Raw genomic sequence first — 26,907 nt, 5'->3', positions numbered from 1 at the left:
GCCTGGACTTGTCACTCACACAGGAACACGTGAGCAGAGGAGCCCCCCGGCTGACTCCCCGCACACTCTCACCAGTGCGCGTGCAGCTTCCTGGTGGCTGTGCCCACCCCGTCTGTCCTCAGCTGAGCGAAGGCCAGTGCTCTGCTCTCCAGCCTTGTCTTCCCCTGTGGCCCCCGGGTCCCTCCCTTACCCTTTAGGTCATCTTCTCCTCTCAGATGGTCTGTGAGCACTGCTGTAGTCCAGCACTTTCCAAAGAAAAATGTCTGCGTATGAATTACGCGTGGTGTTGGCTCAAACATAGATTCTAAAACATCAGCATCTGCTGGTGCTGTGGTGCAGTGGGTAAAGCCACCACTTGCAGCACCAGACCCCATGTGGGCGCCAGTTTGAGTCCCGGCTGCCCCACTTCCGATCCAGCTCTCTGCTATGGCCTGGGAAAGCAAAGATGCTCTACATGCTTGGGCCCCTGCACCCACATGGGAGACCCAAGTGAAGCTCCTGGCTTCAGTTTGGCCCAATCCTGGCCATTGCAGCCATCTGGGGAGTGAACCAACAGTTGGAAGATTTCCATCTCTCCCCCTCCCTCTTTCAAATAGATAAATAAATCTTAAAAAAAAAAAATCAACAACAATGACACATGTACAGGGATTCCCAAACCTAGGCCCTACCTGCTGAGTGGGAAACTGAGTTATCTTTATTTGTATTTTGAAAGAATTTTAGAAATACAGCAGAGTTGCACAGTTGACACAGTTCACACGCATGTTCCGGTTAGCTTTGTCTGGTGTTAGCATCGTACCGCTCTGTAGGCGCTGCGGGCACCGTGCCGTGTTTCTCGCGTCTCCTGGTTTGCTGTCCCCGTCGTGACCCCATATCTTGTCTCGCTCCTCCGTGGCTGCAGGTTGGTGTGGCTCCTCAGTCTTCCCTCATCTTTCATGACCTTGACATTCTTGTGTTTTATAGAATATCCCTGAGTTTGGCTGGTGTTTTCTGTTGATTAGATTGAGGTTTTGTGTTTTTAGAAGCCTGCATCTTTAGCTCCTCATTGGCTTTTTAAAATAATTTAAAAAATGAATCAGAAAGTGTATTTGAAAATCAGATCTTTCATTTGCTGATTCCCTCCCCAAATGCCTGTAACTGTTGGATCGGGACCAGGGCCAGAGCCAACAGCCAGAAACTCACTCCAGGTCTCTCCTGCAGGCGGCTGCTGCCTCCCAGGTCTGCACAGGCAGGATGCTGAACTCGGGACACAGGCTCTGAGCGCTGGGCCAGCGCCTGCCCCTGCTAAGTGACTGCACCCACACAGCCTCCCAGTTCCACTGGCTACCTTGTCCATCCTTGCCCCACACAGGCTCCCCCAAAACTTGTTTGCACAAAGTTCCCATTTCCTCCTCTGGGGGGCGCCATGCAGCCTGCGTGCTCCTGTCCTCTTGGTGTTACTCGGTCGGCCTCAGTGTTTCGGCTTTGCCTCTCTTTATGCCCTCTGGCCTCCCTTCACTTGCAGACTTACTCCCACTCGTTTGTCTTTTGCACACTTGATTCTACCCACGTGGACTTCCTTCCTGCTTCTCAAGCCTCGTGGGTCCAGGAATCACTGGGGGTCTTGTGAAAAGCGGTTTCTGAGTGCGGGGCCTTTAGTGGGCTGGAGATATCTTTCAAAGATTTATTTATTTCAAAGGCAGAGTTATGGGGCGTGTGGAAGGGAGCAGAGATCTTCTATCTGGTGGTTCATTCTCCAAATGACCACAATGACCAGGGCTGGACCTGGCCAAAGCCAGGAGCCTGGAACTCCATCTGGATCTCCCCTGCAGGTGCAGGGGCCCAGGTGCTTGGCCCATTCTCCACTGCTTTCCCAGGCGCATTAGCAGGGAGCCGGATGGGAAGTGGAGCAGCCAGGACTGGAACCGGTGCCCATGTGGGATGCTGGTGCTGTACCATGCCAGCCCCGGATGTGGCATTTCCAAAGCACTCCCAGGTGGTGCTGGTGGTGTGCAGCCCACACTGAGTATCTCAAAGCCGCTGTCCCGTTCAGCCCATCTTAGCCATCTCGTCTTGCCTCCTGACACGCTTCCCACAGCAGCAGGGGGGATTTTAAAAACCATTGTTTTGGGGCCAGCGCTGTGGTGCAGTGGGCAAAGCTGCTGCCTGCAGTGCCGACATCCCACATGGGCTCTGGTTCGAGTCCCGGCTGCTCCACTTCTTATCCAGCTCCCTGCTGATGCACCTGGTAAAGCAGTGGAAGATGGCCCAAGTGCTTGGGCCTCTGCCACCCACATGGGAGACCTGGATAAAGCTCTCGGCTCCTGGCTTCAGCCTGGCCCAGCCCTGGCTGTTGTGGCCATCTGGGGGGTGAATCAGCAGACGGAACTCTCTCTCCCCCTCTCTTTGTAGCTTTGACTTTCAAATAAATCAGTCTGAACAAACCAACAAACCCTGTCCTGGGGCCCGTGTTGTGGCGCAGTGGGTAAAGCCACTGCCTGTAACACCATCATCTCCTATGGGCTCCAGGTCATGTCCTGGCTGCTCCACTTCGGATCCAGCTCCCTGCTGGCAGCCTGGGGAAGACAGCAGATGACCCAAGTCTTTGGGTCCCGTTACCCATGTGGGAGACCCAGCTCAGCCCTGGCCTTTGCGGCCATCTGGGGAGTGAACCAACGTATGGAAGATCGCTCCCTCTCTGTAGGTCTGACTTTCAAGTCGATCAGTTTTATTTTATTTTTTAAAATTGTTCTGATGTTGAGCTCAGGCTTTTAAATGCCATCTTCAGTGACTTCCTGCTCACGGTGATGTTCAGGGTCCTGAGCTTTGTGGCTTCCAAGGCTTGGGGGTTTTCTAGCCCTACTTCCTGCGAATGTCATCTTGGAAACGCCTCTTTCCCTCCCTTGCTAGACACAGGGACTTCTCTGGCCCTTCAGTGGGTCACATTGCCAGCACAGTCCCCCGGCACCCACCCCACTGGGCCTCGCACAGGTCCCACACCCGCTGCCCAGACAGCGCCACGCTGCGGGTGTGTCTGCAAGCTCTTGTTTTCCACTCAAGATGCAGGACCTGCAGAGTGCTGTCAGCAGTGTGGCCTGTGCTCTGGTCAGAAGTGGCACACTGGCTGACGGGCTGGCTGCGGCACCCGGCTCACCGCAGGCCATGCACAGAGAGCCCCTGGGCCGCGTTTGAGTGGCAGGGTCCCAGGACACTCTTGTTCATGTTCACACCTTGCACATGCGCACACACACAGACACTCTCACACACACACACTCACACACACACACGCTTATACACGCTCTCTCACTCTCACACACAGACACGCACACTCACACATGCTTATACACTCTCACACTCTCATTCTCTCACTCACACACACACAGACACTCTCTCTCTCTCACACACACACACACACACACAGTGCTGTACTTCCAGGTGCATTGGTCTCAGATGAGAACAGCCCAAACCGCACAACCTCAGACACTGAGGAGATATGTGCTTCTTGTGTGGGGAATGCTTTCTTCCTCCTTCCATCTGAGGCTGCACATACGTGTTCTCAGTAACAGAAAACATTGATGAATCCGAATACACGAACATTGAGACCTTCTGTTCTTCAAACGACACCATAGAGAGAATCAGGCAACGAATCACAAGCGGGAAGTTATAAATGGCTAGGCTGTGAGGACCCCAAGTCTATCAAGAATACACTCAGTCAGAAAGGACAAGACAGACAGCCAGACAGAAAGACGGCAGCCCACTGGAGAAACAGGAGCAGAGGCGGCGAGGCTGTCCGGCGGGCAGGCAGGAGAGGAGGCGGCGAGGCTGTCCGGCGGGCAGGCAGGGAGAGGAGGCGGCGAGGCTGTCCGCAGGCGGGCAGGGAGAGGAGGCGGCGAGGCTGTCCGCAGGCGGGCAGGGAGAGGAGGCGGCGAGGCTCTCCGCAGGCAGGGAGAGGAGGCGGCGAGGCTGTCCGCAGGCAGGCAGGGAGAGGAGGCGGCGAGGCTGTCCGCAGGCAGGCAGGGAGAGGAGGCGGCGAGGCTGTCCGCAGGCAGGCAGGGAGAGGAGGCGGCGAGGCTGTCCGCAGGCAGGCAGGAGAGGAGGCGGCGAGGCTGTCCGGCGGGCAGTCAGGGAGAGGAGGTGGCGAGGCTGTCCGCAGGCAGGCAGGGAGAGGAGGCAGCGAGGCTGTCCGCAGGCAGGCAGGGAGAGGAGGCGGCGAGGCTGTCCGCAGGCAGGCAGGGAGAGGAGGCGGCGAGGCTGTCCGCAGGCAGGGAGAGGAGGCGGCGAGGCTGTCCGCAGGCAGGGAGAGGAGGCGGCGAGGCTGTCCGGCGGGCAGTCAGGGAGAGGAGGTGGCAAGGCTGTCCGCAGGCAGGCAGGGAGAGGAGGTGGCGAGGCTGTCCGCAGGCAGGCAGGGAGAGGAGGCGGCGAGGCTGTCCGCAGGCAGGCAGGGAGAAGAGGCGGCGAGGCTGTCCGGCGGGCAGTCTGGGAGAGGAGGCGGTGAGGCTGTCCGCAGGCAGGGAGAGGAGGTGGCGAGGCTGTCCGGCAGACTGTCCTCTGACCCGGTAATTCCATTCTTAGCCACACGTCCATGCACATGTGTGCCATCTGCCTCACACACACAGGTGTGTACCAGAGCACGGGTGAGGAAAACTCATACCAGAAATGTCACAGTGACAACAATCGGCATCCACAGTGGACAGGTCAGTAAACTGTGGTCTAGTCATGTAATGGAACTCATGCTGAGTGAAAATGAAAGAATTGTAGTCACCTACAAAAATGGATTAATTCAAATAACAGTATGGAATAAAAAAAGCTTGTAATATATATGTAGTGTACTTCCATTTTGATGAAGTTTGAGAACATACAAAGCTGAAGAGTATATTCCTTAGGGATATACACGTGTGCATGTGTGTGTGTTTACTAAGACCATAAAGAAAAGCAAGGATATTGAGCCAGTGCTGTGGCATAGTGGGTAAAGCTGCCACCTGTGACAGTGGCATCCCATATGGGCATCAGTGTGAGTCCCAGCTGCTCCACTTCCAAACCAGCTTCCTGCTAATGCACCTGGGAAGGCAGCTGATGATGGCCCATGTCCTTGGGGCCCTGCACCCATGTGTGCGACCCAAATTTCAGTCTCCTGGCTTCAGCTTGGCCAGCCCTGGGCATCACGGCCATATAGGGGAGTGAACCAGCGGGTGGAAACTCTCTTTCTCCCTCTCTGTCTCTCTCCAACTCTACCTTTTAAATAAATAAATCCTTTTTTTTTTTTTAAAGAAAAGCAAGATAACCACTTCAAAACAGTGGTTACCATTGTAGGAAGGGGAGGAATGGGGATGGGGTAAACGGGGGGTATGAAAAATCTTGTTTTAAGTTCTTAAACTGGGTGGTGGGCACTCAGGTGCATTATATATAAGTGATACATACATGTATATGTAACACACATTTGCACATATGTATGTTCTTTATATCCACACACACACACACACACACACAGGTTGAGTATGTCTTATCCAAATGCTGGGAACCAGAAGTACTTGAGATTTGATTTTTTTTTTCAGAACTTGGAGTGTTTGCATGCACATACCTAAAGAAGTAGCTTGTCGAGGGGACCCAGACCTAGCCACAAAACTCAGTTATGCACCCAGCCTAGAGGTCGTCTTGTCCAGGGTTTTGGATAATTCTGTGCATGAAGCAAAGTTTCACAGTGAGGAACTTTCCACTTATAGTGTGATGTTTGCACTCAAAAAATTGTGGATTATGGAGCATTTTGGATTTTGGATATTTGGCTTAGGAATGCTCAACCTGTGTATAGTAGTGTTTGGTTTTATAAGTATTACTTTTCTTTTCAAGGTTTTTTTTGTTTTGTTTTGTTTTGTTTTGTTTTGTTTTTCTGGAAGGCAGAGTTACAGGGGAAGAGAAAGGAGAGCGAGCTTCCATCTGCCGGTTCACCCCCCAAATGACTGGTGCAGCCTGAGCTGGGCTAAGCCAAAGCCAGGAGGCTAGAATTCCATCCAGGGCTCCTACGTGGGAGCAGGGGCCCAAGCACTTGGGTCATCCTCCTCTGCTTTCCCAGCACATTAGCAGGAAGCTGGATCAAAAGTGGAGCAGCCGGGACTCAGACTGGCGCTGTAAGGCATGTGGGCATAGCAGGTGGCAGCTTAACTCACTGTACCACAATACCAGCCCCAGTAGTAGTTCTTGTCTACTTTGTATCTGATGATAAGGCTAGTAGCAGGGCGCACCTTTGGGAAAGAATGGGAAACACTGTTTCTAAACCAGGGAGAAAAGTGGAAGGTGGGGCTAGGGGCGGGGTTACTAATGGCCTCCGTAAGGCATCTGAGGGAAGACGCTGAGGATTTGAGCAGTGGTTTGGTTATCTGGCTACTTCTGTTTTTAACTCCTGTGCGTTCTGTTGGGGAGAGGCGTCTTGTAGTAGATGTGGTATCTACAGGGAGCTGAGAATACTCATGTTTGCAAAATTTCACGACACAGCCAAGAAGCAAAAATCTGGGGCTTCCGGAAGTCTTTGACCCTGCTTGCTCCTCGGCTCCGAGGCCAGCTTCCGGGTGGCCTTGTTTTCCCAGCACCCATGCCTGAGCCGGAGCTGCTCCCGGGTGGGCGCTGGGGTCTCACAGTCCAATAGGCGTGTCGTTGTGTGGGTGTCGTAGCACAGAATTCAGCTCAGTTAGAACATAAGTCGGCATTTTTCTCCATTTAATTTCTTCACCACTGATTTTAATTAAATGGATTGATTTGACGGAACGTGGTGAGGTGTGAAGAGCAAGGCTGAGAGCATGGAAGCTGCCTTTGCCCCGCCCCGTCCCTGTCCCCTGTGCTATTCTGAGCTCTGCAGCTTAAACTCTTTGCGCCTCATTTGCACCTGCAGGGGATTGGCAGGTCTTAAAGGGTCCGCTGACTTTGAAGATTGTAGGACTCCGTGACAGGTGATGGTGTTGCGGGGAGAGCTCCTGATAGATAAACCTGACTTAGGAGAAAGGCGAGGAGGGCAGGTTCTCTTGCCTGTGGGAGTCTCAGACAGCGAGTTCCGAGGGGCAGGCATCTCCGTCAGAGTTGTTAATCATGTGAGTTGGCACGGCGTGGCAGCGCAGGCCGTGACAGCGGCCCAGTCGGCTGTGGTGCAGTCTCAGGAGAGAACATGCCTCCACTCTGGCCACCGCCTCACGCAGGTGCATGGCAGTCAGAGGCGCCAGTGTCCCCCGAGTGCTGTGCTTCCTCCCTGTCATCCAAGAGAGCCTCTTTTGGGAGCGAAGCTCTAGAGCTTGGAAATTGATCTCCAGGGCTTGAAGTGTGAGTCCCCGATGCCTCTTCTGCTGGGAGAGACCCAGCTGGATTCTCTAACGCTGCCTGAATTAACTACAGACATAATTCCCTGTGGCACTGCGGCTGCTGTCCCCTCGGAACTGCGCCTCTCTCCCAGGGCTTGGCCGGAAGAAAGCCAGCATCGCAGGCTGGCTCACCTCACGCGGCTTAACAGGACGCTCTGTCGCTGGTGTGGCTCTGTGCTTCCCTTGTCAGGGCCACTTTGCCCTCCCTGGTTCCTGTCCTTTGGAAGGCAGAGTTGATTTAATTCTGATGGCATCAGGTGCTTGGGTACAGAATTCTGCCACTAAACACTACTTTCTTTTTTTGCTTTCTCTCTCATCTTCCAGTTCACCTGTTTCAGATTTTACATGTCCAAACAGTCTATCACAGCAGAGTTTAAAACACGTTAAAACAGTGTATCCTTGGGAAAAGTTCACATTTATATGTTACCCAGTTTGGTAGAATTATGATTTTATTTCTTTGTAAATCTGTAACTTCCAAACTTTTAGAATTATGGGAAATAACACCTCTGATTTTAAAAAAATTTCATTTAGTTGAAAGGCAGAGTTACAGAGGGAGAGAGAGAGATCTTCCATCTGCTGATTCACTCCTCAAATGGCCACAACAGCCAGGGCTGGGCCGGGCCAAAACCAGAAGCTCCCTCTGGGTCTCCCGCATGGGAGCAGGGGTCAAAGGACTTGGGGCATCCTCTGCTGCTTTCCCAGGTGCATCAGCAGGGAGCTGGGTTGGAAGTGGAGCAGCTGGGACTTGAACCAGCGCCCATATGTGATGTTGGCATTGCAGGCAGTAGGTGGTGGCTTAACCTGCTACGCCACAACACTGGTCCCTAAACAGCTCTGGTTGTAATGTGGTTGTAGTAAGTGTCAGCTTTCTCCTACCCGTGCTTGGAATGTGACAGGTGAATACAAAGGCACTTAGACAAGGAATCCAAGAGCCAGGTTGTAGTGAAGACAGCAAATGCCCAAGAATATTGCTGGGAAACAACTTGAAGCCTCCACGAGATGGCCTGTTCCTTTAATTGTTCATTCATTTAGGAAGTCACATTACAGAGAAAGCATGAAGTTCTAGACTCAGCAGTCTGTCCGGTGTGAGTTGGTGACATTCAGATGCTAAGAGAACCAGCTAGAAATGTGTTATCCGTAGGACTCACTGTTATTTGCAAATTTTAGCATACCCAAAATCTGTTCACAGAATTTTGTCTTCATTCCCGATTTTCCCATCTCCGCACAGTGGATCAAACACTGATGGCTGGCGTGCTCTCGGCTCCCATGCGACTGCAATCACTGTTTCAATTCCGTACTGTTTGTCTTTTGTAAACCCAGTGATTGCTGGGTAAAGCATTGTTGCTCGTGAACCATCACCATGTGCAAGACTCGGTTCTCATGTACCATCGCCATCTGTGTGTCTGTTGGTTTTTGTGTACCAACACCGTCTGCAAGACTGTTGGTTTCTCATGTATCATTGTTGCCTGTGTGGCTGTCAGTTCTTATGTACCATTGCTATCTGTGTGGCTATTGGTTCTCATATACCATTGCCATCTGTGAGGCTGTCGGTTCTCGTGTACCATCACTGTACAGCTGTTGGTTCTCATGTACATCACCATCTGTGAGGCTGTCATTGGTTTCTGTGTACCATCTCCATCTGTGTGGCTGTTGTTAGTTTCTCGTGTACCATCACCGTCTGTGAGGCTGTTGTTGGATTCTCGTGTACCATCATTGTCTGTTAGGCCCTCAGTTCTCATGTACCATCACTGTCTATGAGGCTGTCAGTTCTCGTGTACCATCGCCATCTGTGAGGCTGTCGGTTGTCATGTATCATCACCGTCTGTGTGGCTATTGGTTCTCATGTACCATCACTGTGAGGCTGTCGGTTGTTGTATACCATTGCCATCTGTGAGGCTGTCGGTTGTCGTGTACCATCGCCATCTGTGAGGCTGTCGGTTGTCATGTATCATCACCATCTGTGTGGCTATTGGTTCTCATGTACCATCACTGTGAGGCTGTTGGTTGTTGTATACCATTGCTGTCTGTGAGGCTGTTGTTGTGTACCATCACCATCTGGTTGTTGTGTACCATCGCTGTCTGTGAGGCTGTCGGTTGTCATGTACCATCACTGCGAGGCTGTTGTTGGATTCTCGTGTACCATCATTGTCTATTAGGCCCTCAGTTCTCATGTACCATCACTGTCTATGAGGCTGTCAGTTCTCGTGTACCATCGCCATCTGTGAGGCTGTCAGTTGTCATGTATCATCACCATCTGTGTGGCTATTGGTTCTCATGTACCATCACTGTGAGGCTGTCGGTTGTTGTGTACCATCGCTGTCTGTGAGGCTGTCGGTTGTGCACCATCGCCATCTGTGAGGCTGTCGGTTGTCATGTACCATCGCCATCTGTGAGGCTGTCGGTTGTCGTGTACCATCGCCATCTGTGAGGCTGTCGGTTGTCATGTATCATCACCGTCTGTGTGGCTATTGGTTCTCATGTACCATCACTGTGAGGCTGTTGGTTGTTGTATACCATCGCCGTCTGTGAGGCTGTCGGTTGTCGTGTACCATCGCCATCTGTGAGGCTGTCAGTTGTCGTGTACCATCGCCATCTGTGAGGCTGTCGGTTGTCGTGTATCATCACTGTCTGTGAGGCTGTCAGTTCTCGTGTACCATCGCCATCTGTGAGGCTGTCAGTTGTCATGTATCATCACCATCTGTGTGGCTATTGGTTCTCATGTACCATCACTGTGAGGCTGTCGGTTGTTGTGTACCATCGCTGTCTGTGAGGCTGTCGGTTGTGCACCATCGCCATCTGTGAGGCTGTCGGTTGTCATGTACCATCGCCATCTGTGAGGCTGTCGGTTGTCGTGTACCATCGCCATCTGTGAGGCTGTCAGTTGTCATGTATCATCACCATCTGTGTGGCTGTTGGTTCTCATGTACCATCACTGTGAGGCTGTTGGTTGTTGTATACCATTGCTGTCTGTGAGGCTGTTGTTGTGTACCATCACCATCTGTGAGGCTGTTGGTTGTTGTGTACCATCGCTGTCTGTGAGGCTGTCGGTTGTCGTGTACCATCACTGCGAGGCTGTTGTTGGATTCTCGTGTACCATCATTGTCTGTTAGGCCCTCAGTTCTCATGTACCATCACTGTCTACAAGGCTGTCGGTTCTTGTGTACCATCGCCGTCTGTGAGGCTGTCGGTTGTCGTGTACCATCGCTGTCTGTGAGGCTGTCGTTGGTTTCTCATGTACTACCTCTGTCTATGAGGCTGTCAGTTCTCATGCAGCACTGCTGTCTGTGAGGCTGTTGTTGGATTCTTGTGCACTATCACTGTCTGTGTGGCTGTCGGTTCTCGTTTACCATTGCTATCTGTGAAGCTGTCGTTGGTTTCTTGTGTACCATCGACGTCTGTGAGGCTCTCATTGGTTTCTCCTTTAGTTCTTCCCGGGATCTTGTTTTTGGGATGGTTTTTTGTTTCTTTTTTCTTTTTTTTTTTAAGATTTATTTATTTGAAAGAGCTACACAGAGAGAGAGAGAGAGAGAGAAGGAGAGAGAGAGAAGGAGAGAGAGAGAAGGAGAGACAGAAAAAGAGAAGTCTTCCATCCGCTGGTTCGGGTGCAGGGGCCCAAGGACTCGCGCCATCTTCCACTGCTTTCCCAGGCCACAGCAGAGAGCTGGACTGGAAGTGGAGCAGCTGGGACATGAATGGGTGCCCACATGGGATGCCGACACTGCAGGCAGTGGCTTTACCTGCTATGCCACAGCTCCAGCCCTGGATTTTTTCTAAATGTTCTTTGTTTCTTTTTCAAGTCTTTCTGTCCAGTCTTCCTAGTCTCCTGTTCATGACTCACAGTTTTAGTCTCTTTGTTATTTTATTTTTTAAAAAAATATTTTATTTGAAAGGCAGAGTTACAGAGAGGCAGAGGCAGAGAGTGAGAGAGGGAGAAAGAGGAAGGGGGAGGGAGGGAGGGGAGAGGGAGGGAGAAAAGTCTTCCACCCACTGGTTTACTCTCCAGATGGCCTCAACTACCAGATCTGTGCTGATCTGAAGCCAGGAGCCAGGAGCTTCTTCTGGGTACAGGGGCCCAAGGACCTGGGCCATCTTCTACTGCCTTCCCAGACCATAGCCAAGAGCTGGGACTTGAACCGGTGCCCATATGGGATGCTGGCACTGCAGGTGGCGACTTTACCCACTACACCGCAGCCCGTTCTTTGTTATTTTAAATGAATTAACTCTACTTGAACTCTGAGGTCCTTGCAGATCTGATTCTAGTTGTGTGGGTTTCTTATGACTTTTTTGGGGTGGGGCTATGGTATCTCACTTTTCTGTGTGTGTTGTAATTTTCAGTTGTGCACTCCTGCTTATCAGGACTCTAGCTACAGGAATAATTGGGGATGTGGTCTGAGGTGTTAGCATCTGATGGGCATCAGAGACCCAGCCCACCTTATGACCCTCAGCATGTGGTCTCCAGGTTCCAAACCTGGGGAGATGGTCTGTGGCTATGTGGAGTTGAGGTTGAGGGACAGTCCATTACCGCATGGAGTAGAGGTTGAGGGACAGTCTGTGGCCATGTGGAGCCAAGGTTGAGGGACACTCCATGGCCATGCAGAGCCGAGGTTGAGAGACAGCCCGTGGCCACATGCAGCTGAGGTTAAGGGATGGTCCATGGCCACGTGCAGCCAAGGTTGAGGGACAGTCCATGGCCATGCATAGCTGAGGTTAAGGAATGGTCCATGGCCACGTGCAGCCAAGGTTGAGGGACAGTCCATGGCCATGCATAGCTGAGGTTGAGGGACGGTCCGTGGCCACATGCAGCCGAGGTTGAGGGATGGCCCATGGCCACGTGGAATCTAGGTTGAGATTGAGGGACGGTCTGTGGCCATGTGCAGCGAGGTTGAGGGATGGTCCATGGCCACGTGGAATCAAGGTTGAGGTTGAGGGACGGTCCGTGGCCACATGCAGCCAAGGTTGAGGGATGGCCCATGGCCACGTGGAATCTAGGTTGAGATTGAGGGACGGTCTGTGGCCATGTGCAGCCAAGGTTGAGGGATGGTCCATGGCCATGTGGAATCAAGGTTGAGGTTGAGGGACAGTCCATAACCACATGCAGCCGAGGTTGAGGGACAGTCCGTGGCCAGGTGCAGCCAAAGTTGAGGGACAGTCTGTGGTCATGCGGAATCAAGGTTGAGGTTGTAGGCTGGTGCCACAGCTTAATAGGCTAATCCTCCGCCTTGCGGTGCCAGCACACCGGGTTCTAGTCCCAGTCAGGGCACCGGATTCTGTCCCGGTTGCCCCTCTTCCAGGCCAGCTCTCTGCTGTGGCCAGGGAGTGCAGTGGAGGATGGCCCAGGTGCTTGGGCCCTGCACCCCATGGGAGACCAGGAGAAGCACCTGGCTCCTGGCTTCGGATCAGTGTGGTGTGCTGGCCGCAGCACTCCAGCCGCAGCAGCCACTGGAGGGTGAACCAACAGTAAAGGAAGACTTTCTCTCTGTCTCTCTCTCTCTCTCACTGTCCACTCTGCCTGTCAAAAAAAAAAAGAAAAAGGTTGAGGTTGAGGGACAGTCCATGGTCGCGTGGAATCAAGGTTGAGGTTGAGGGACAGTCCGTGGCCACATGCAGCCAAGGTTGAGGGACGGTCCGTGGCCACGTGCAGCCAAGGTCGAGGGACGGTCTGTGGCCACATGCAGCCCAGGTTGAGGGACGGTCCGTGGCCACATGCAGCCCAGGTTGAGGGACGGTCCGTGGCCACATGCAGCCAAGGTTGAGGGACGGTCCGTGGCCACATGCAGCCAAGGTTGAGGGACGGTCCGTGGCCACATGCAGCCAAGGTTGAGGGACGGTCCGTGGCCACATGCAGCCAAGGTTGAGGGACGGTCCGTGGCCACATGCAGCCAAGGTTGAGGGACGGTCCGTGGCCACATGCAGCCAAGGTTGAGGGACGGTCCGTGGCCACATGCAGCCAAGGTTGAGGGACGGTCCGTGGCCACATGCAGCCAAGGTTGAGGGATGGTCCGTGGCCACGTGGAATCGAGGTTGAGGGACGGTCCGTGGCCATGTGGAGTTGAGGTTGAGGGACAGTCTGTGGCCACGTGGAATCAAGGTTGAGGGATGGTCCGTGGCCACAGGAGTTGAGGTGGACAGTCCTTGGCTACGTGCAGCTGAGGCTGAGGGACAGGCTTCTGTGCTGGGCTTGCACAGCGGGAGCCTGGTCTCCTGCGGTCCCGGAGGCTGGACATTCAAGGTAGTGGCAAGGTTGACGCCTCTGGGGGCTGCGATGGGGAATAAGCGTGGCCTCCCTTCTGGCCGCAGGGATTTGCTGGTGATCTCGGGTCCTGGGCCTGAGCCCTCTGCCTTCATCTTCACACGGAGGTCTCCTTGGGGCATGTCTGTGTCCATTGTCCCCCTTGTCTGGATTAGGAAGCTGCCCCACTCCAGTGTGGCCTCGCCGCGGCTCATTGCACCTGCACCTACCTCACTTCTGAACCCAGTTGCCGTCCGGGGGCCCTGGGGTTAGGGCTTCAACAAGGGGCTCTCTGGGGACACAGTTCAGCCCACACGGTGCTTAGCTTGGGTTTTCCCAGAAAGCAGAGCGGGGGCTGGCAGACACGTGTGCACGGTTTAGTCCAGGACACCACCTGGGGAACTGTGTGGGACGGGGCAGGGGGAGTGGCAGTCACGGTGTCCTCGAGCCGCACACATCTCATGCTGTCTTCACAGGGGTGGATGGTTTTCTCCTGAGCTGCTTGTTTCCAGGAGCGTGGCGTCTTCTGGGCCTTCATTTATGGAGGTGGCCTGCATTCGGGCTCTCCCCTTGCCCAGGCTGCCAGGTGCAGGCTCCCTGCGCCCACCCCGAGACCCCCATGCCTGGTCACCACCCTAACCCTGCCCCTGCTTCGTTCCTGCGCTCAGTGCCTCACAGGTGGAGGCGGTCACCTTGTAGCGTGCTGCTCCATATTTATTACGCACTCTCAAATGTTAGGAAGTGATGGAGTTCCAACATCTCCAGTCTGCCAGATGCCAAAAATAGAAGAGAGTCTATTTACTTTAAAACACAAAGCAGGCACTGTCTCTGTGGTCCAGCACAGCGAGCCACTGCCTGCGACGCTGGCATCCTATGTGAGTGCCAGTTTGAGTCCTGGCTGGTGTGTCTGGAAAGGCAGTGGAGGATGGCCCAAGTGCCTGGGCACCTGCCACCCATGTGGGAGACCCGGATGGAGTTCCGGGATCCCAGCTTCAGCTCAGCCCAGCCCAGCCCTGGCTGTTGTAGCCATCTGGGGAGTGAGCCAGCAGATAGAAGATTAATTTCTCCCCCCTCCCCCTGTCTTGCCATCTCTCTGTAATTCTGCCTTTCAAATAAATAAATAAATAAATAAATAAATAAATAAATCTTTTGAAAAATAAGAGTGGGGCCAGTGCTGTGGCATGGTGTGCTAGCCCTCTGCCTGCAGTGCCAGCATCCCATATGGGTACAGGTTCTAGTCCTGGCTCTTCCACTTCCAATCCAGCTCTCTGCTATGGCCTGGGGAAGCAGTAGAGATAGCACAAGTCCTTGGGCTCCTGCACCCATGTGGGGAGACCCAGAAGGAGCTCCTGGCTCCTGGCTTCAGATTGGCACAGCTCTGGCCATTGAGGCCATCTGAGGAGTGAACCAGTGGATGGCAGATCTTTCTCTGTCTCTCCCTCTCACTGTCTGTAACTCTACCTCTGAAATAAATAAATAATCTTTAAAAAAAAGAGTGGATTCAAGATTATTCCTGTAGTATTTCATACACTGTGTTCTTTTTCTGCAAAAAATGTGTTGATTTATTTTATTGAAAGGCAGAGGGAAAAAGGTCTCCCATCTACTAGTTCACTCCCCAAATGCCTGTGACAGCAGGGTAGGGCCTGGCTGGAGCCAGGAGCTGGGGAGTCAGTCCAGGTCTCCCATGCGGGTGGCAGGGTCCCACGTACTTGAGCCGTCACTGCTGCCTCCCAGGGTGCACACCGGCAGGAAGCCGGACCTGGGTGGAGCCGGTCTCCAGCCCACACTCTATTATGGGATGTGGGTGTGCCAAGCACTGCGTCCTGATACACTGTTGGGATAAGTGAGACAAGGTGTGGCCCTGGCTGGTGATCGCTGCCCTATCCCAGCCTGTGGGGCCATGGGCAGTTCCCTCAGCCTGTGTCAGTGGCTGGGCCAGCGCTTCTGCCTCCATGTGCACTGTCTCTGAATTGCGGGTGGGGACGACACCGACAGGTGTGACAGGGGTGCAGCAGCCGCGCATCTGAGTGAGTGGCAGGCTGGTGCTGGCACGTGCCAGAACTGGGTGTCCTCAGGCACCATTCGTCTGCCTGTGGAGCAGGTGTTGACTCGGCTCTGCCGCCTGGGTCTGGCTGTGCCACGTGCGGCGGGAAGCGCAGGCAGCTCCTGTCTTGCAGGTGCTCACAGTCTGGTGAGCAGACGCCTCATTTTGGGCGGGTGGGATAAGGGATACGGCTCTAACCCACTGCAGAGGCCGAGGGACCGGCGGGTGTCATTCAGGTAGAAAGCAGCCAAGAAGCTGAAGAAGCCGGTGCAGAGTTCCGAGGCGAGGCTGGAGCGAGGCCTGAGGGCGGGGTGGGGAGTGGTGGGAGGGCCTGGGGGCAGCCTGGTGAGCTGAGGAACTCCCCTCCTGGGCAGCAGGTGACGTCATGTCTCTTAGGAGCCAGCGCTCACCCGGAGAGAGAGCACGTGGGCTCTGCGGTCCAGGCAGCCTGCTGGTCAGGTTCCTTCGCCACCCTGCTGGGTGGTCGTGCATGTGCTTGGTTTATCTTCTCAGCCCCTCTCTTGTGATGACGAGAGAGTAGCCTGGACAACCTCTGAAGACCTCCTTCATTGCCAGTCTGTGGTGGTTCTGTGGCTCTGAGTGTATGGCATTAGAAAGTAAAACGAAGATATATGTAGAGGAGCACACATGCATGCACACGTCTGCACACAGCACACACACGTGCGCGCACACAATGTACACACATGCGCATGTATGCATTCATACCTGCATGTGCACACATACACATATGTACACAATGTACATACACATGTACACACGTGTGTGCACACACAAATACCCACACCTGCATGTGCACATGCACACACATACACAATGTACATATACATGTACACACGTGTGTGCACACACAAATACCCACACCTGCATGTGCACACGTACACACATACACAATGTACATACACATGTACACACGTGTGTGCACAAATACCCACACCTGCATGTGCACACGTACACACATACACAATGTACATACACATATACACACGTGTGTGCACACACAAATACCCACACCTGCATGTGCACACGTACACAATACACAATGTACATACACATGTACACACGTGTGTGCACACACAAATACCCACACCTGCATGTGCACACGTACACACACATACACAATGTACATACACATGTACACACACAAATACCCACACCTGCATGTGCACACATGCACACATGTACACAATGTACATACACATGTACACACGTGTGTGTACACACAAATACCCACACCTGCATGTGCACACGTACACACATATGTACACAATGTACATATACATGTACACACGTGTGTGCACACACAAATACCCACACCTGCATGTGCACACATACACACATATGTACACAATGTACACACACATGTACACACGCGTGTGCACACACAAATACCCACAACTGCATGTGCACACGTACACACATACACAATGTACATACACATGTACACACACAAATACCCACACCTGATTGTGCATACATGCACACACGTGTGCCTACACATGAGCTGGGGTCAGTGTGGTACTCAGGTTTGTGAATCTTTGAAGGCATTTTTTTAAAGATTCATTCATTTATTCATTCCATCCATCCATCCACTGGTTCATTCCCAAAATGACTGTAATGGTTGGACTGTGCTGATCCGAAACCAGGAGCCAGCAGCTTCTTCCAGGTCTCCTACATGGGTGCAGGGGCCCAAGCACTTGGGCCATCTTCTGCTGCTTTCCCAGGCCACAGCAGAGAGCTGGATTGGAAGTGGAGCAGCCGGGACTCGAACCTGTACCTATATGGGATGCCGGCGCTTCAGGTGGAAGCTTAGCCACTACGCTGCAGTGCCAGCCCCATAGGCATCGTCTAAACAGTAGTTCTGGTGGTGTCTGGCTTCCAGCCGCACTGGTTAGCTCCTGACCATGAGCTGTTCCAGCCGCACTGTTTGGCTCCTGACCATGAGCTGTTCCAGCCGCACTGTTGGGCTCCTGACCATGAGCTGTGGCATTGAGTGACTGGGTGTTGGGTGAGCAGACGCTAGCGCATGGCCGTGATCGCGTGGCAGCTCACCCGGCCTCGATTTTCTCTCGGCAGGGGAGCTCTCGCTGGAGCAGCGCAGCCTTTCCTTGTACCCCGTGGAGCCCACGCTGGAGAAGAGCACCGTGCACAGTACTGCACACGTGGCCTTAACCGAAGCCGCTCCAGGGTCCCCGCAGAGTGGCCCCCTCCTCGTCACAGCCTCTCCAGCTGCCTCTGCTTTTGATCCAGCCTTGCTTAGCCAGGGAGTCCAGACATGGGGCGCAGCCGACCACAGCCTCTTGGTGGTGGGTGGCGTGTCCGTGACGAGTAACGAGGTGCCTGTGGATGGCGAGGACATGGATAACTTCCTGCCAGATACTCACTGGACCGCGTCCCAGATGGTTTCTCCGATGCAGTACGTCACGGCCAACCCCCTGGGGCTGCCCAGAGAGATGCCGGCGCCCGTGCCCACGCCGTCATTACCTGTGGCTTCTTTAGAAGACGCGGCAGTGAGGTCAGCATGGCAGAGCACCGTGCGACCGCTGCGGACGGATGCCGGGCCCCCCGGTCACCCCACTGTGTTTTGGTCGGCTTTGCCCAGTGCCGAGGGCACAGCCCCGACTCCTGGTGGGAGCTTCGTGCTTCACCTTGCTGCTGACGCTGTTGGTGGCTTCTCGAGCAGGACTCGGCCCGGGGTCATGACTTCAGGGGCACTGGACGTGGAGACCCTGTTCTCCAGCTCCCGGTTGTCGGCGCCTCAGCCGCTGGGGGATGGCGTCACTCAGCAGCCGGTTCCCCTCCTGTCCGAGGGCTCACGGCCGCCAGGGGCTGTTCTGGGCACAAGTATGGACAGATGCCGTGAGGGCACCACGGCTCTGGGTCGGCCGTGGGAAGGAGCCATCTCCCCAAGGACGCCCGCTACTGTGACTGTCTCACACCCAGCCCCCGCTCCCAGCAGTGCACACTCGGCTTTGCTCTCAATCCCCCTTGCATTTGAATCCTTTCCTACTCAGTCAGCCGATGGCTCCTTTAGCCCCTTTCTCCCGGGCCACACCAGGGAGGTGTCGGCGCTGCCTGGCAATCCCACGCTGAGCCTGATGTCGTACGTGGGGTGTGCGTCCTGCTCCGTGGCACCTGCTCTGAAGGTTCTGCCCACGAGCCTCCCGGAGAGGGACGTGGGCTCAGGGGACGGTGCTGAGACCCTGTCCCTGGTGCTGGTGGAAGCCAGCAGTGTGTCTCCACTGAGCAGCGTGCTCGCGGACGTCTCTGAGTTTGAGGAAGAGTCTCCGGAATTTAATACGCTTTTCCCCTCCAGACCTGTGGTGCCCCTGTCTTCTAGATCTCTGGACTCCTCGGGAATGCGCGCCGGCGTTTCGGCCGAGGTGGAGCTGAGCAGCGTGGCGGCCACACGAGTGTATCCCTCCCACAGCCACCTCTCTGTGCCAGTGTCACTCGATCCCAGCTTCGGCCCCCACTCGGTCGCTGAAACGGAAATGATGCTTCCCGGAGGCACCTCTGCGCTGTTCCCGGCCCCCACCAGTGTTCTCCCCCACCTGTCCTCCTCCGTGGCGGCAAGCACAAACACGCCATGGTTTGCCGCCCGAGACCCCAGCGCCCTCGCCTCTTACGCACTGGTTCCCTCAGCCGAGCCGGCGCTGCCCTCTGACCCGGAGCCCACCGGTGTCTTTGAGCAGGGATCTGGGAGTCGTTTGGATTTTGCATCGAGCCTTTTCTCAACCCCACCGCTGGAGCGCAGCCTCCCGGGCCCTGCGTCCTCAGGACTCGCGTCTCCGTCTCCTGCGTCGAGTGACCTCTCAGCCTTCACGCCGCTGTCCTTCCCCACCTTGGCGGGAGCGATCACATCGTCTGGTGCTGTCCACGCGGAGTCGCCCCCGCTGCCTCTGCCTGATTCCACGTGCGTGGGGTTTTCTGCGCTCCAGCCAAGTTCAGCCCCTCCTCTGAGCATGGCCGCCCCTCTGCCCAGCCGCTCTGAGACACTGCCACTCTCAGTCCTCCCCACCGACTCTGGCGAGTTCGCTGAAGCCCCAACAGTGTCGCTGACAGACCCTGACGCCCACGCTACCTCAGCCCTCACGGAAGCCATGGCCTCTGTGGAGTCTTCACTCGGCCCTCGCGAATCTGCCGTGGCCGCATGGGTGCCCTCCAGCTCCGAGCCCATCCTCGACGCCTCAGCTGCTGGGGCTCACTCAGCATCACCCCTGACTGCGTTTTCTATGACCCCCACGTCCTCGGCTCTGATGTCCCCCGATGCCCACGTGGGCTCCCCAGATGCCCACACGTCTGTCCTGTCCCCTCTCTCCAGTGTTGCTCCCACGGGCCCAGTGCTGACCACCCACGCATTCCCATCGTTGTCGCCGTCAGCATCTCTGTTTGCTCCCCAGGTGACCCCATCACCTTTGCCGACAGCGCCTGCCCCCGCGGGCCCCTCGCAACCACCCACAGATGCGCCGTGGAGCCCCTCCGCCGAGCCGGGCACGTCTACCGGGAGCACGGCCGCTGCTGACGTTGTGGACGCTGGCCAGGGCAGCCAGGCTGCGGGGGACAGCCCTCCGGAGGCCAGCGCCGCCCCTCCCCTGCCGGCGCTGCGTCCTGGTACGCCAGCGCTGGCCACTGCCAAGCCGCCATACGTGTGTGATATTACGGTTCCTGATGCCTATCTCATCACGACTGGTAAGGCTCGGCTCCCGTCGGCTCCCTGGTGGGGAGACCCTTCTGCGGTGCTGGTGGAGACGCTGGGCGCTGGGCTCAGGCAGCTGCCCGCGGTCGGCCTCGCTCCTGTGCCTGCCTCCTGCACAGTTAGTGGCCTCTCTATGCCTCTGTTTCCTCAACTCTTTTTTAAAAAAATATTTATTTGAAAGGCAGAATCACACACACATGGGGGTGGTCTTCATCTACTGGTTCAGTCCCCAGATGGCTGCAATGGCCAGGGTTGGGCCGAGCTGAAGCCAGGAGCCAGGAGCTTCTTCCAGGTCTCCCACATGAGTGCAGGGGCCCAAGCACTTGGGCCATCTTCTGCTGCTTTCCCAGGCCACAGCAGAGAGCTGGATCAGAACAGGAGCAGCTGGGACTAGAACCGGCGCCCATGTGGGATGCTGGAGCTGCAAGCAGAGGCTTAGCCAACTACCCACAGTGCTGACTCCTCCTCAACTCTTAAACAATGATAGCGAAGCCCACTTTCCTGGTTATTAAAGAGTTGAATTCACATGACAGTCTTAGCCCAGTGCCTGGCACCCAGGGAGAACCCACAAGATGCATTAGCTATGGTCATTAGAAGAACACAGAAGGGACTGTAGCAAGCCCTAGGAGTTTCGGTGGGATCTCTGACCCCGCGGATGGGTGACGTGGTCAGCACAGAGCGCTCGTGCTGACTTGGGCGAGCCTGTAAGCGCACGCCTGCCATTCTCCCGCTTGACTGCTCTTACCTGTCCTACGCAGGTGCGCTCTGCTTGCGTGTATTTCTATTCGGTCCCTGGCATCCTGAAGAGAAAAGCAGCGTGACTTAAATAGCCTCCTGATTCGTCTCCCTCCCTGGTCATCCGCCCAGCCTGCAGCAGGGCAGGGCCAGGGCCATGTCCAGCCGCAGTCTGTCTGAGGCTGTGTCGGACACCGGGCCGCCTGATGAGGGCTCCAGGTTCTCGTTAGGAGAAGGGACTTAGGGGCACACAGCGTCTCACAGGCGTCAGTACCTGCAGCCTGATACTGACCGGGAGCCTGGTTTGTGCTGGTTTTGGTGGGGGTGGGGTAGAGGAGGAGTGGGTGGGGTGGACGTCAAGGGAGGGCCGGGGCGGGGAAGGAGATGGTGGGGGCTTGCGTGGTCTTCCTCCATGCTGAGCGGGGTGGGCCGCGGCGGGAGCCTCTGCTCTCTGGCGTTGCCCCAGCCCTTGGAGGGCAGGAGCAGCTGGAACTCTGGTTCTCTGCGAGCTCACAGGGTTGTAGATGCGTGAGCCGTGGTCCTGCCCTTGCAGGAGCCCAGGACGGGAGATGAGCTGTGCCGTCGCGGTTGCTGTGGTAATGGGTGAAGGAGATTCTCCGGGAGTGACCGTGTGGGGTGGCCCGGTGTGGAGGTCCACTTTCAGGCCAGGGTAGAGCGCCTCGGCTTGGCGCAGGTTAGGAGTCGGGACCCAAGTGGGAACAAGATCCTGCTCTCCAGCCTGCAGGACCAGCCTCCTCGGGGGGAAAAGCAGCTGCTGGCAGAGGGCGCCTGTCTGCCTTCTCACAAAATCGTTACGGGGCAGCCGCAGAGTGGTGGCTCACAGCCAAGTCAGACTTGGGGAAGCTTCGCCTCGGGGTTCTGTGGTGCTGGTGATGCGGCTGTGTGCTGTGTCTGAGTGTTTCTGCAAGGAGCTGTAAGAATAGCACCCGTGGGTTGAACTCTCGCGCACGTCCCCTTCTGTGTGACAGGCGTGGGGGTGGCGAGTGGGCGCTCCTGTGGGGCTGACCGCATCTCTCGCTCTCAGTGCTCACACATTTGCCCCAGAGCGTGTCGGCTCCTTTGCATTTGGTCCCTTGGGAGATGACCTGTCAGTGAGAGTCCAGAGAGGAAGCCGAGGTGACTCCTGGTCCTCTGAAGAGTCCTTGTTGGCACGGTCCTGTGTGGGGTAGCTGGGTCCTGGTGGGCGCGAGGGACTCTGACCCTGACTCCCTCCCTGAAGCTGTAGCTGTGTGGGGAAGATCTGTAGGACCTTTGCTTGCTATGGTCCTTTTCCCCACAGGCTCAGGGCTGACTCGGGGGGAGGCGGAGGTTGTGGTGGGGCCGTGGGGACTGCGGAGGATATGTTCGGGGGACTGTGCCCTGGGGGCTGCTTGGCTGCGTGCTACCCTGCCGGGGCTCAGTTCTACACTGCGTTCCGCCTCTGCTTCCCAGGTTTAGCCCAGACCCTGCTCTGCTTTCCTTCTGTCGCCTCACCCCAGTCTGTCCCTCCACCCCCTCCCCTTTGCCCTGACAGTCGGCAGGGAGGTCTGGTCCCTGGGAGCCCACATGGGCCCTGCTGAGTAGGGGCTGAGTGGAGGAGTGACTCCCGGGGGGAGGGGCTATGGATTTGCTCTAGTGGTCTCATGAGCTGAGGAAGCCCCCCTCCCACTTTTTGACTGTCTGAGCCACTGACTTACAGAAAGAAAGTCAAATATAACTTAAATATTTATTTTTAATGTATTTTAAAGAATTAGAGAGAGAGAGAGAGGGAAGGAGGGCGGGAGGGGAGAGACAGATCTGGTCATTGATTGACTCTCTAAATAGCCACAATAGTCGGTGCTGGGTCAGGCGAAGCCAGAAGCCCAGAGCTGCTTCCAGGTCTGCCACGTGGGTGCAGGGGCTCAAGCATTTGGGCCATCTTCTACTGCTTTCCCAGGTGCGTTAGCAGGGAGCTGAGTTGGAAGTGGAGCAGCTGAGTCTTGAACCTGCACCCATATGGGATACTGGTATTGTAGGTGGCTGCAAAACTGGCTGCTAAATATTTATTTTTTAATGAATAAAGAATGAAGAGTGATAGTTGTCTTCAGTTTAAAAATGAAGATCAGGAAATGGGATACTGAAAAATATATCAAACATTGTTTTTAAAAGTTTTTATTTATTTGAAAGGGAGAGAGAGAGGGAGATATTTCCCATCTACTGGTTTGATCCCCAAATGCCTGTAACAGCTAGGGCTGGGTCAGACTGAAGCCAGGAGCTTAGAACTCAGTGTGGGTTTCCCATGTGAGTGGCAGGAACCCAACCTCTAGAGTCACCATCTGCGGCCACCTTGCACATGCTCCCGGGAAGCTGGAATGGAGAGTGGAGCTGGGACTCCCATCCAGGCACTTTGATGTGGGATGCAGGCATCCTGTGTGAGCTCTTAACTGCTGCACCAAACACCGCCCCCAGATGTTTTCTTATTCTGCAATATGGGAAGGTGATAGAAGAGGAAAGAAACAAATAATAAGGAAAAGAAAGAGGAGCTTACTGACCATTGTGGAGGCTTGCATTTTAAACACAGGTTTTGAAATGAAACTTTTTAGATGTTTAAAAAAAATAGTTAAGCAGAACTAGATTTTGGTATGAGTAATTTTTTATTTTCTACCCCCAAATTTTAATACATGGAAATTGTGGAAAATAAATAAATAAATAAATCTTTTAAAAAAAAAACCCAACTCTTTACCTACTGCTTTGGAAAGCTGCAGGGGGAGACCTCATTCGTTTCACTAGGATGCTGTCATCTACTTTTGTTGAGCAACATCTTACAGCTTTTGTAGTATTGCTTTGGGGAGCTTTTAAAGCCACATGCTCTGCTGGTAGGGGCAAGGCCGAGAGACACCTGGCATGGGTTCAGGTAAAAGATGAGAAGTCGAAGCTCCTTGTGCCCTGGTGGATCACAGCTCTGACCCTGGTCTCAGCCCAGGGCTGGAGGGTGTTTGTAGCCTGCAGAGCTGATGCTGTGCACATTTTGCCCGATGCTTCGAGGTCTCCGAGTTAGCAGCTGCATTCGGTCCTAGCCCGGCCTGTTTCACACAGCGCACTTTGGCACCGTGCTGGGGCCCCGGGTGTCCCTCGTGACACTAACATGCGTCTGGTGCTTGGCTTCCCTCGCAGTGCTGGCCAGGAGAGCTGTGCAGGAGTACATCATCACCTCGATCAAGGAAGTGCTGAGGCTTCGCTTCAACCGCGCCGTGGAGCTGAAGGTGAGCGGGAAGGTGGGCTCTCAGGCCCGAGGTGACACTGTTTGGGTGATGCCCTAAACCCCTTTGCCTCCCTTGATTGACACTGAAGGGCTTGGATTCAGGTTTAAGTGAGATTTTGGAGTGAGCACCTAGGCACCTTTGGGCATTCACTGAGACAGAGATGGGTTTCCGAATCTTTTATGCTGGAGCCCCCCGCCCATAACTCAGAAAGGCTCGCTGGTGTAGACCAGTGGTGCTCTGAACCAGAGCCATGGTGGCTGTGGAGCGTGTGCAGTGGGCACTCTGAACTGAGCGCGCTATAAGTGTAACATACACACCGGGCATCAAAACGTAGTGAGAAGGAAGAATGTGAAGATCTCATTGATGGCTTTTTATATGGATGACATGTTGAAAGGGTGTTTCAGATATATTGGATGAAGCAAAATGTGTTTAAAAGTAAGTTCACCTGTTCTTATTTTTTATGGCTGTTAGAAGTTTTAAAATCGCATATGTGGCTCCTCTCAGATTTATTGTGGACGGTGCTGCTCACAAATGCTTAGTTAACACAGCCAACACCTTGCGTTCCCTGTAACTCATTGCTACGCTGTCCCTCTTGTCTGACACTCTTGTCGTGTTTTTGAGAAGGTTGGCCAGCTGTGACAGGGGTAAATAAAGTGAAATTTTGATGATCTGGGAAGCACTGTCCTGTCTCTTGAAACCACTGAATTATAGATTTTTCACTTTGTTATTTTTCTGTCCAACGCAGCTTGTGTGAGTTTGAAGTGCCTCTGTTTTTATCTGCCAGGTTTATGACCTGTTCTCCGACTTCACCTTTCTGGTCACATCCGGTCCGTTTGTGTACACGGCGATCTCCGTCATAAACGTCCTCACCAACAGCAAACTCGTGCGCGACCAGGCCCCGCTCATCCTGGCTGTGAAGCCGTCTTTCCTCGTGCCAGAGCCCCGGTTCCAGGTGCAGACAGGTGAGACCACAGAGCATGGTGGTTTGAAGCTGCAAGTAGGGTTTCATTCTGGTTTTTCTATCTGTTAAAAAATTGGAGGAGGATTAGTTTTTACACTCACTGTCCAGCATTCTTAAACTTGCTGGGAGGTCTGTGCAGCAGCGTAGTGGCCCTGTCCCAGCTACACCCCTTCCACCTCGCCCTTCCTGTGTGCTCTGGAGGGAAGCTCAGCCACCGCATCATTTTACCCACAGGTGTTTCAGCTGATGCTTCTAGCAGGGATGGGGAACGCCCAGCCCCAGGGCTGTACGGAATCATCTGGTTAGGCCACACACAGCAACTGCAGGCAAGACTCCGAACTCTGCAGATCTGTAACAGGCTAATTGTTAAGTTGATGATTTTCCCAATGGCCCTTGGCAGAAAAAAGATTCCCCACCCTGCTCTAAAAGATAAGGACTTTTTTTTTTTTTTTTTTTTTTTTTTTTTTTTGAGAGGCAAGGATATAGAGAGCGAGGCAGAGACAGAGAGCTTCCATCTGCTGGTTCACTCTGCAGATGGCTACATGGCTGTGGCGGTGCCAGGCCAAAGCCAGGAGTCTGGAGCTTCTTCCAGGTCTCCCATGTGGGTCCAAGTGCAGGAGCCCGAGCACTTGGGCCATCTGCCGCTGCTTTCCCAGGAGCAGTAGCAGGGAGTGGGTTGGGAAGTGGAGCAGCTGGGACACGAACTGGCGCTCGTATAGGATGCCTTGATCCGGTACACCACAGCGCAGACCCCAGGCTAAGGCCTTGCTCTGTGTGTGTGTATGTGCACACGCACCCGTGTGCGCAGTGTCGTCCCCCAGCCAAGCCAACAGTGACTCCCTCGTGTCGGGTTTGCCCTGTTCTTGTGTGCAGAAGCAGAGCGGCTGCCAAGCCCACCTGTGCCCTGGCTACGGTGGAGCAGGTGTCAGTGTCTTGCCCTGCAGGGCCCAGGCCCATTTCAGGACGCCAGGTGCATTTTGCCATCAGTGCTGAGCGCCTGTGTTGGGGATGTCCCACCCGTCCACGTGAGGGGCACTGCTGCCTTCACACTGCAGGCGTTCTTCTGGGGCAGGATTGGTGTCTCGCATTCCCACGAGGTGCCTGGCAGACTGAGCACAGCCGGGCTCACCCAGGGGCTGCTCGCCGCCCTCCCTCCCCCACCTCCCTCATGGGACTTTGGTTGCCGTCCGTCCTTCCAGTTCTTCAGTTTGTGCCGCCAAGCGTCGACATCGGCTTCTGCAACTTCACCCAGCGGATCGAGAGGGGCCTGGTGACAGCGCTCTTGGAAGTGAGGAGACACCACCAGGGGCCGCAGAACCTCACGGTGCAGGTGAGACCGTCCCGCCGTGCAGGGGCAGCGGGGCGCTGAGCCGTTAAAGGGGAAGTGGCTTTACCGTGGAGGAAGCCCAGTTCACCGGGGTCGGGCGGAGCTCCTTCTGTGGCTTCCAGTCTGCACAAAAGAGTGGCTGCAGTAGGAATGGAAGCGACCTGAGCGTCCCATTGGGAAGCGCCCAGGAGTCCATGGCACAGCAGGGGATGCAGGCTTCATTGTGACCACGGAAGGGGCGGCTCTGTCTGTCCAGGGGCTGGCTTGGCATCCGTTGTGACCATGGAAGCGGCGGCTCTGTCTGTCCAGGGGCTGGCTTGGCATCCGTTGTGGCCG

At 54.8% G+C, this 26,907-nt stretch overlaps 1 protein-coding gene across 1 annotated transcript in view; it reads left to right on the top strand.

The window, feature by feature from the left end:
* The window catches only part of KIAA1549 (KIAA1549 ortholog), a 150,429-nt gene that overhangs the window by 47,661 nt on the left and 75,861 nt on the right, over positions 1-26,907 (top strand). The window contains exons 4-7 of the mRNA XM_062190478.1: positions 17,684-20,299; positions 24,195-24,283; positions 25,068-25,245; positions 26,444-26,574. Coding sequence (XP_062046462.1) covers positions 17,684-20,299; positions 24,195-24,283; positions 25,068-25,245; positions 26,444-26,574 — 3,014 coding nt within the window. The remainder of the gene's footprint in view (positions 1-17,683; positions 20,300-24,194; positions 24,284-25,067; positions 25,246-26,443; positions 26,575-26,907) is intronic.

This window comes from Lepus europaeus, chromosome 1 (genome assembly GCF_033115175.1).
Source record: "Lepus europaeus isolate LE1 chromosome 1, mLepTim1.pri, whole genome shotgun sequence".
NCBI lineage: Eukaryota > Metazoa > Chordata > Mammalia > Lagomorpha > Leporidae > Lepus > Lepus europaeus.
The sequence above is the reverse complement of the archived record's forward strand: the minus strand, read 5'-3'. Positions and strand labels throughout refer to the sequence as shown.